This window comes from Zeus faber (assembly GCF_960531495.2).
Source record: "Zeus faber genome assembly, chromosome: 18".
Classification (NCBI taxonomy): domain Eukaryota; kingdom Metazoa; phylum Chordata; class Actinopteri; order Zeiformes; family Zeidae; genus Zeus; species Zeus faber.
The window spans coordinates 19,558,841-19,569,463 of record NC_137210.1 but is presented as its reverse complement, the minus strand read 5'-3'; the positions used below and the strand labels follow the sequence as shown (position 1 = coordinate 19,569,463).

At 45.3% G+C, this 10,623-nt stretch overlaps 1 protein-coding gene across 2 annotated transcripts in view; it reads left to right on the top strand.

Moving 5' to 3' along the window:
• Positions 1-2,161: 2,161 nt before the first annotated feature.
• The window catches only part of arsh (arylsulfatase H), a 12,599-nt gene continuing 4,137 nt past the window's right edge, over positions 2,162-10,623 (top strand). The window contains exons 1-8 of one of the 2 annotated variants that reach the window (XM_080019790.1): positions 2,162-2,195; positions 5,109-5,258; positions 7,440-7,561; positions 8,110-8,232; positions 8,448-8,650; positions 9,181-9,401; positions 9,717-9,853; positions 10,604-10,623. The exon at positions 10,604-10,623 is cut by the window's right edge and continues 100 nt beyond it. In XM_080019790.1, the coding sequence (XP_079875916.1) occupies positions 2,191-2,195; positions 5,109-5,258; positions 7,440-7,561; positions 8,110-8,232; positions 8,448-8,650; positions 9,181-9,401; positions 9,717-9,853; positions 10,604-10,623 (981 nt within the window). In that variant the 5' untranslated portion in view covers positions 2,162-2,190. Of the gene's footprint in view, positions 2,196-3,495; positions 4,748-5,072; positions 5,259-7,439; positions 7,562-8,109; positions 8,233-8,447; positions 8,651-9,180; positions 9,402-9,716; positions 9,854-10,603 lie in introns of those variants that run through there. The other variant, XM_080019791.1, reaches the window with a different exon arrangement.

Sequence of the window (10,623 nt, the reverse complement as noted above, 5' to 3'; positions counted from 1 at the left end):
CCTTTCTTTATATTGAGACTAATGCAGGGCGCGTTCAAAACATGCCTGTTAGCAATGGGCTGCACTGTGGCATAATGACTCAGGGCATGAAGCCCCGCCCCGCTGCTGCTGCACAGAGCTGAGTGGCTCGCTGTTTGCTTGTTTATTGAAAGTTTATTAATGTTGCACGTGCCGCTCGTCCAAATTTGAGACTGCACCTACTTGGTTCTCCAGCGATACACCTGCCAAGTGCAAAGTACATCGGATGAACGGTTGTCGAGATAATTGAAGGACAGAGAGACAAACAGACAGAGGTTCCTTGCTTTATAGTTGGTGATCTGGTCTGAATAATATGTCAGGTAGGTGTTACAGTGAAACACACACAAACTTGGGTGAGGTGATTGATGGTGACAGGTCGGTAAAATGGAGCTGGCGGCTATGGAGGTGAAATGTGGGAACTGACTCCAAAAGTCACCACACACACATGCACATTCAGCACAGAGCAAAACATGCAAGCCTCACATTTATTACGCATGCACACACACACACACACACACACACACACACGAGAAGCAGCCACAGGTATAATCACCTGACTATGCCTCATGTAATTGTATTCTAAGTCAATCAGATCAAATTATCTTTCCTTTGCAAAACTAAACACACATCATCGTGTTATGTCACCAGTTAAAATGACTCATAATGAAACTCTTCAAGGCTTAACAGACAGAACGTTTCGCAATGTTTCATTCTCGTCGTTTACTTCTTTTCATTAAGTAGTATTGCTTAAGCATAGGGCCTAAAGGAAAACCATGCACATACCGGACGGAGCCCCTTTATCCTTTACAACTAGAGAACTCCACTAGAGACTGGAGGGGTGTTGGTGTAGACCACAGAAATAACATTATTCTTTGATGAGAAAAAACAATAGAGGAGAATCTATCTAACAGCCTTCCTATCCCTCGTTTCTCCCTGCTACTGTCTGTCAAAAAGCCTGACTTAGTTAAATTAAAAAATAAAAATATATAAATATGGTAGATATATATTTTTTAAATTAGGCAAATCCCAGAGCTCATTAATCATTCATTAATTTATTGATTAATTAAAAGATAAATAAATACATAAAAAATATAATAAATACATACATATATAAATCAATAGATACATACATATATACATACATACATATATACAAACATACATACATACATACATACATACATACATACATACGTAAAAATAGAAATAAATAAATTAAAATATAAAAAAATAAATACACAAATAAATACACACATGCATACATAAATAAATTAACACATAAATAAATAAATAGACAGACAGACAGATGGACAAAAGAAAGAACGAAAGAAAGAAAGAAAGAAAGAAAGAAAGAAAGAAAGAAAGAAAGAAAGAAAGAAAGGAAGCCTTTCTCAATGGCTGTGCTTGTAATTAGATTGGATCCCCCAAACTCAAGAGGCCTCATGACGCATATAGAGCTCCATAGCTCCATGACGTTTGACCTTTCATTAAAAATACAAATAAACATGAAATTGGGCATCTGGGAAGCCTAGTTTTATGAACGATTAGAGACACAACACGAACGTTCATTGGGCAGGAACTCACAACGAGTAAATATTATATGCGCATTCACTTCACACATTAGGGTGTTAACGCAAACACACGCCGTTACGGTAAAACATGTGACGTCACGGAGGTGTGCCGTCACCAGCGCTTCGAGCTCTTCTTTCCGGAGTCGGTTCTCGACGAATCGTCCAGCGGGAAACGAGCCGTTCGCTTCTGCGACTCTTCGCTCGTCCGTCGCAGTCGGTCCGATGCGGCCGGCGACGGAGTCAGAACGGCCGGCTTGGCTCTGGAATCTCACAAGAGTCATGGAATTCTGTCAAAGAATAAAAATATAAATCAATAATTCCGAAGAATGCAATCTGTCGACCCCCCCCACCCCCCCCCAAAAAAAACAAAAAACAAGTTGTTTTATATTTTATACGTATTTGTTGTAGTCGATAATTCGACTACTAATAACTGTGGCAGAGAATTAGTCCTCCGTCATTGTTACGAACTCTGAGTTCCCTCGCTCGCCCGACTACCGAGTCGCGAACGGTCGATGCGCGGCGAACGGTTCGTCCGCGGGTCGCGCCGTCGGCTGTTGGGTGCGTGGCGTCCCGCCGCCCCGCTCGTCTCCCGGCCGCAGCCATGAGGTGAGTCACACTCCGCGGCTTCCAATCCGCTGAACGTCAGAAAGAGCCCCCCCCCGCAAACCGACCGCTCTCCCGGCCTGACCTGTTGGACCAGCGAGCCTCCCCGCGCCACGCAGTGCCACCTGCCGCGCTGCGTGCACCTGGAGACGTGCTTGTGGAGTAGGTGTAGCTCTGCCAGTGTTGCGGCAAACGAGGGAAAAACTGCATCGTAGTTTAGCAAAGTTAGGGTATAGTGCCAATGCCGTGCTCTGTTTACATCACGTCGGCCTGTCTTTGCTTTCTCTGAAAACAACAAACAACTGGTGTGTGTGTGTGTGTGTGTGTGTGTGTGTGTGTGTGTCTGAGTGAGAGTGAGTGAGTGAGTGTGTGTGCGTGCGCGGAGATACCGTCCAAATGTTTTGAGGAGTCACTTAACATCTTTAACTTTTATTTATTTTATCCCCCCTCCTCTTCCCCTCCAAACGAAGGTAAAACGAAGGTAACACTTATACAGTGTCGCTAATATGGATCCAAGCTGTAAGGGTTTGGCGATTAATGGTGGGACGGTAGCTCAGGAGGTAGAGCTGGTAGAGCTGGTCGTCTAGTAATCTAAAGGTTGCTGGTTTGATCCCAGGCTCCTCCTGCTAGCATGCTGTAGTGTCCTTGAGCAAGACACTTAACCCCTCATTGCTCCTGATGGCTGCGTCCGTCGGTGTTTGAATAATTGTAAGTCGCTTTGGATAAAAGCGTCTGCTAAATGACGTAATGTAATTAATCGATTAGTTGCCGACTATTATATTAATCGCCAGCCATTGTGATAGTCGATAAATCGCGTCGATGTTTTTTTTCAAGGAGAACCTTTTCAAGTTCTCTGATTCCAGCTCCATAAATGTGAATATTTTCTGGTTTCTTTCTTCCCGTATGACAGTAAACTGAACGTCTTTGGGTTGTGGACAAAACAAGACATTTGAGGAAGCGGTGGGTCGACCTTTTTCAGCACTGTCTTGCGTTCTATGGATCAAACAAACAACCAATCGATCAGTCGAGAAAATAATCGGCAGATTAATCGATAATGAAAATAATCATTAGCTGCAGCTCTCATATCTTTGATATTTGTCTCTTAGTATGCGACTTTTGTCACATACTTCGTTCCTGTTTATCACCACCCCGGGAAAGGGAGAGGATGCCGGAGGAGTGGAGAAGAAGTGTACCGGTACCCATCTTCAAGAATAAGGGAGACGTACAGAGCTGTAGTAACTCCAGGGGAGCAAAGTTGATCAGCCACAGCATGAAGCTGTGGGAAAGGGTAGCGGGGGCTCGGTTAAGAGGAGAGGTGGGGGATCAGCGAGCAGCAGTATGGTTTCATGCCAGGAAAGAGTACTACAGATGCAGTGTTTGCTTTAAGAACGCTGACGGAAAAGTACAGGGAAGGCCAGAGGGAGTTGCACTGCGTCTTTGTGGATTTAGAGAAAGCATGTGGTAGGGTGCTGAGAGAGGAAGTGTGCTATTGCATGAGGAAGTCGGGGGAGGCAGAGAAGGACGTAAGAGTGGTCCAGGATATGTATGAGGGCAGTCAGACAGTAGCACGGTGTGCAGTAGATGTGACGAAGGCCTTCAAAGTGGAGGTGGGATTGCATCAAGGATCAGCTCTGAGCCCTTTCTTGTTTGCAATGGTGATGGACAGGTTAACCGATGAAATCAGGCAGGACTCCCTGTGGACTATGACGTTCGCGGATGACATTGTTATCCGTAGCGAGAGTGGAGGCATGCATTGGCGAGGAGAGGAATAAAGAGAGGAATGAAGGTCAGCAGGAGTAAGACAATACATGTGCCTGAATGGCAGGGAGGGCGGCGAAAAGCTGAGGGTGCAAGGAGTGGAGGTGGAGAAGGCGGATGAGTTCAAGTACTTGGGGTCAACCATCCAAAGCAGCGGAGAGTGCGGGAGAGAGGCGGAGAAGAGAGCACAGGCAGGGCGGAGTGGGTGGAGAAGAGGGTCCGGAGTGCTCTGTGACAGAAGGGTTCCAGCAAGAGTGAAGGGGAAGGTCGACAGGACGGTAGTGAGACCAGCCATGTTGGACGGTTTAGAGGCGGTGGCACTGACGACGAGGCAGGCGGCTGAACTGGAGGTGGCAGAGTTGAGGATGTTGAGATTTTCATTGGGCGCGACAAGGACGGACACGATTAAGAACGAGTACATTAGAGTCAGACAGCTCAGGTTGGACAGTTTGTTGGAAAAGTGAGAGAGGCGAGATTGAGATGGTTTGGACACGTGTGTAGGGGAGATGAGTTACACTGGGAAAAGGACCTCTTGCCAGGCAAGAGGAAGAGAGGAAGGCCAGAGAGAAGGGTTACGGATGTGATGAGGGAGGCCACGCAGGCGTTTGGTGTAAGGGAGGAAGATGCGCGGAACAGAAGCTATTGTAAGCAGATGATCTGCTGCGGCGACCCCTAACGGGAGCAGCCCAAAGGTGAAGAAGAAGTATGTGACTTTCATATTGGGGATATTCTCCAATACCTCATCTCAGACCAACATCCCACTCCAGTGTCCGTCTCTACATCCCTAGTGTGAACAGGTAACAGCAGCGTGCGTTTCCAGTCCTCTACCTGAGATAGTCAGGAAAAAAAAAAAAAGTGTTTTATCCTTCCATGCTCGAGGGAGGATGGCACCTATAACCTGTAACCATGCGAGGATATTGGGATTTTGGCTCCGTCAACAAATTGGTAACTAAAATATGGTAATGGTTCATTAATTGGCATTAGCGACGGCCCGTACATCCTGAACCGTGGCCAGGGCATGCAGAGTTAGTTGTTGGACAAATCTAGCTTTGTTGTCTTAACGCCTGAAGGAAGGGCTTGGTTATTGTTCTGTGCTGTTTGTGGTGTCTTTGACATCTTTAGGGAAATTACGTTGACCTTATCACCGACCGCCTGTAGGCAGCTTCCACCGGTTCTGTGTCTCCTCTCCCTCCTCCTGACCGGCCAATGGGGCGTCGCGGAGTCGGACGGACGGCCCAACTTCGTTTTGATAATGGCCGACGACCTGGGCATTGGCGACGTGGGTTGCTACGGCAACGGCACCATCAGGTATATGTTCTCTCTCCCAACCATTCAAATTGTCTGTAAAACATTAGCCACTAGCCTGTTATCCCTCTGTTTGCAGCTCCCTTGGGTTTCACTCGGTAACAACAATAAGATCGTTGTTTATTAACTTGCAATACAGCACTCATGATCGAGTTCAGGGGGTTCCAACGGTTTTTTTTCCCCCAGCGAAGCCAAAAACCATCCACATGAATTGTCTGAGAACGAACCCCATATGTAAAGGATGTGATACATTTGTTTTCCCTGGTCGTTTTACCTGAATTGGCTCTGTTTTCCTCATAGAGAGCAAGGTTTTTCGGTCAGGGTGCGATCGTTGTGAGGGGAGAGGGAGCTCGACGTTGAGCTGCGAGCTCCCATGATCCTTTGCTGCGCAAGCTCCCATGATCCTTTGCTGCGTGAGCCCCCGTAGGTGTTGTGGCAAGACCACATTTAATGTGTCCTCTCTTTATACTGGGAAACAAGTCATATTTGATTTTTGTCCATTTTGATAACAGATTGGTGAAAGAAATTCACATGATAAATGTAGTACTCATATTGTACAAATGTCATACCTACAACTGCAAATTCACAAAATAAAAGCCCCTTTCTCTTGTCTTTTTCAAAGTGTGAAAAATATTGTTGCTTTGAGCGAATACGTAAATAGCTGTTTAACTTTTGATCAATTTATCTCATTTCTAAAGGATATTATACTGGTTTAAATGCTTAGGTTTAGAGCGTGCAGCCCAACTCATGCATACTTTGTATTGTGAGATACAATGTGATTAAGTGGATGACTCTAAAACCGTTTGCACTGAGTCAAGTTAAGTTATATATCCCTTAATCACAGTACAGTGTATGGCTCCACTAACCTGCATTTCACTGAGACATCAGCCATCCCCTAGTCTGAACCCTCATCCCTGCAAGGAAAAACTCCCAGAAAACCCGTCGGGGGGGGGGGGGGGGGGGGACCTTGTGAAGAGGCCACAGAAGAGGGATCCCCCTTCCAGGATGACCAGGCTGCAATGGATGCCGAGTGGGGGACAACAACAATAATAATAATAATAATAATATAATATGACAAATCATAGGATATTGTACTTCTATACTCTGCAATTTCCGAGCTTAGACAGTACGAGAGTCTTATTTGCTGGTGCAGAGCGCTGCAGGTAGACGCCTCCATTCTCATCAGGTCTGATCCAGGTAGGGATCACTGCAGCCTGCCCCCGCCGCTCAGAGCAAATGAGGCAGGGGAGGGTAGAACACAGGTGTAGTAGTAGTACCCAGACATCATGTACCTGTGCCAAGGAGTCAAGGCAGGGTGAGAGGCAAGCTAACAGGACGGGTGCGGTTTGCCAAATCCAAGACTGAAAAATAGATTTCAACAATTGGGTATTGAGTATGATTTGGATTTTGCATACTACATATACCTGTATACTGTATTATATAATATATCATACCATACTGATACATTATTCTATATTATATCTTCATCTTACTTTATACTGTATTGTAACTTATATTATTTCATATATTATATGATATGATATCTTACATTATATCATATTGTTTATCATATTATATATCATATTGTTTATCTCATTAAACTGTTACTTTACATTGCATTTTGCTCTTCTCTATTCCCCTTTTGTTGCACACATAGGCCTACAGAAGCCTACTGTAACAGCACCCACTTACATTCTGCAGCTGTATTTGTGTATATAAATCTTTTCATAAATATATAAAGAGAAGACACAAATGTGCTCTTGCCACTGTCCTGACATATATAAGTCAATGGGAGCTCGCCGGGATCTACGGGAGCTCGAGCAGCAAAGGATTACAGGAGCTCACAAGATTTTGGGGGAGCTCGCACAGCAAAGGATCTCTCGCCGGATTGCGCCCCCTCCCGCTGAACAATCGTACCGGCTCTAAGGTTTTCAGGGCGTACGATACATGCCGATAGGTAGCCGTGTTTTTTGTTACCATTTCTATTTGAGCCAACGCCAATATTTGTCCGTTGGGAAACGTTCGCCTCAAAATGTCCGAGGCCTCGTCACCGCTCCCGGCGATGTCCGGCGTCCTGCCGTGGGGCTCCAGCTCCACAGGCTGGGGACCACCGCTCTCGCCGTGGTGTCGTCGTCTCTCCCTGTTCATGATGTGCGATGTGTCTCACATCCCTGTCTACTCCAGGACTCCAAACATCGACAGACTGGCCTCCGAAGGCGTGAAGCTGAGTCAGCACGTGGCGGCGGCGCCCCTCTGCACCCCCAGCCGGGCGGCGTTCATGACGGGGCGCCACGCCCTACGCGCAGGTGAAACAAAAACACGCGAACACCCGCTCCTCAAGACAGGCCATTCATCAATATACAAGTACTTTTTTCTTTTCCCCGCACTTGCATTGCGGTGGCCTCGTTTGAGGTTGTCTTTCATGGTCCAAGTTGTGTTCCAAAGTGAAGCTCACCTCAAGCCAAGAAGATTTGTTTTCACTCCACTTTGAAAGCATGAATGTTCCAGATATCCTGTTGTTAATTTAAAAAATGAGGCTATTGCAGAGTGAGTGTGTTCTTTCCAGCTACAAACTAGAAGTCCTGTAACTGTGTACTGATTGCATACTGAATACCACATACTACAGTAGTTATTGGAATTTTACACAATATCTATACACTGCTTATCCTAATATTTACATTGTATATTCAGAGCCTCATTGGCGTGTTTCATCTTGTTGAATGCTTTTCATAAAAAAGTGTGTGTGTGTGTGTGTGTGTGTGTGTGTGTGTGTGTGTGTGTGTGTGTGTGTGTGTGTGTGTGTGTGTGTGTGTGTGTGTGTGTGTGTGTGTGTGTGTGTGTGTGTGTGTTCCAGGGTTGGGCAGTACGGGACGTGTGCAGGTGCTGCTGTTCCTCGGCGGGTCGGGGGGGCTTCCCCCAACTGAGACCACCTTCGCTAAGAGGCTTCAGCAGCAGGGATACACCACGGGCCTCGTGGGTGAGATAATGTCATGTGATGTCATGTGTTTTTGAGCATTTCCTGGGGACGCTTCCTTTCCACGAGAAAGCCCGTTCGCGCCGGTCCGGCTGAGGTGCCTTGCTCGTAGGTGCCTTGGTGTGGGAGATGCTCAGCGCCGCACGGTGAATATAATATTCTTTCTTGTTTTATTTTTATTTTTCTGTCTGATCCATTCTCAATCTCTTTCTCTGCAGGTAAGTGGCACCTGGGCGTGAGCTGCGAGACCAGAGGGGACCACTGCCACCACCCCAACCAGCACGGCTTCAGCTTCTTCTACGGTCTCCCCTTCACGCTGTTTAACGACTGCGTCCCCGGGAAGGGCACTGTCGTCCTGCGCGATCTGCAGCACGCGCTCCAGAACCTGTCGCTGCTGCTCAGCCTCGGAGTGCTCACATTGGTGGGTGTCAGTGTGTGTCAGTGCGTGTGTGTAGAAGAGTGCACACACCACCAACACCACCATATAGTTCCATTTAATGAACCTCAGTGGGGCTCTTAAAGTTGTTATCGTTATAGTTGTTAAAGCTTTATTCTATTTTGCCCAAAAATTCTTGTTGTTTATTTTAAGATTTATTTTATTGGGTTTTTTTTTTTTAATAGGTTTTTATTCATTGATTAATGTTTTTCATTAGATTTATTGTATATTGCCATTTTTGCCCTTTTTTAAAATTGTTTTGATCATTGTTCATTTCTAGGTCTGTTTGTGTGGTTTATCGTTCATTCTTAGCTTTGTTTTTATGGCTTATTACACATTTCTAGATTGATTGTATATTTCCAAATATTTTCTATCATCTAGTAAATTCTTTGGTTTATTGAATAATGCCGTTTTGTCTGTCTATCTGTCTACCCCCTTATCTGTCTGTGTGCCTGTATGTATATCTGTCTGTCTACCCCATGTCTGTCTCTGTCTGTCCGTCTATCGTTTTTCAGGTGTTTGCCCGTCTTTGTGGTCTACTGGCGGTCAGCGTGCGGGTCCTGGCAGCACTGACCTGCCTCAGTGTCCTGGCGTGGGCCGCGTGGTTGTTGCCTTTTGGTTTCCTCTCGACCTGGAACTGCATCCTCATGAGGAACCAGGAAGTGGTGGAGCAGCCCATGGCGGTGGACACCGTGCCACAGCGGCTGCTCAGAGAGGCACAAAACTTCATAACCAGGTAGGGCGTGTGTCCTCCCCCAAGCATGGAGGGTGGTTGACGGTCCCATGGGGGAACATCAGTTTCAGATCGAGAGCAAAAACAAAACCAGCTCAGGGAAGGAAAGACGAAGGGATTGAAGAAGGTCAGTGGTGGAGGAGGAGGCCAGATAACAGTGTTCCCTTAGAACAGGTTTCTGGAAATTTAAATATCCAATAAGCTATGAGCCTCACTATTGATATTGACTGACTTTTTCATCGTATTTTGGAGATGGTTTTGTTTTCCATTAACATAGTTAATTTGATTTTGTAATTAACATTGTTTCTCTCTCTTCAGGAACGCTGATGGCCCGTTCCTCCTCTTCCTGTCGTTGGTCCATGTCCACACCCCGCTCTTTGAAAGTCCCGACTTCGCCGGCAAAAGTCGCCATGGTCGCTATGGTGACAACGTAGAGGAAATGGACTGGATTATTGGTGCGTGCCTTTGTCGGGATTCTGCGTTTCAAGGAGGTGGTTTCGCTGAATCAGAAATGCACAGCACCTATTATTTCTGAATTTATCGTTTTAGAATATATCGAGAATAAGTCAAAATGTGCACACTTTACATTATGAAACCCAATATGTACATTAAATATTAGCATAAGACATGAGAAAATGGGTGCGAGGTTTGAGGTAGCTGTTTTAAATAATTCACTCCCATTTATAAATGGCAACAGCTTTACATGAATAGTTTCATAATTCTCTCCCTCTCTCTCTCTCTCTGTCTTGTGAATGTCTTCTAACCATCAATGACATGAATGCCTTCTGAAAATGTTAAATGAACAGTGTATCATTAATGAAATGCACACTTTACATTATGAAACCCAATATTTACATTAAAATATTAGCATAGGACATGAGAAAATGGGTGCGAGGGTTGAGGTAGCTGTTTTAAATAATTCACTCCATAGATAAATGGCAACACCTTTACATGTGTTTCATAATACTCTCTCTCATTTTAAATATATATATATATATATATATATATAATATATGTATAGTGTGTGTGTGTGTGTGTGTGTGTGTGTGTGTGTGTGTGTGTGTGTGTGTGTGTGTGTGTGTGTGTGTGTGTGTGTGTGTGTGTATATTATATGCATGAGAGAGAGACATTCATAATTTCCTTGTGAACTGCTTTAAAGGCCAGAAGACATTGAGCATAACTGTAAATTGAATTTCTTTCTGCAGGTAAAGTGACGGAGACTGTC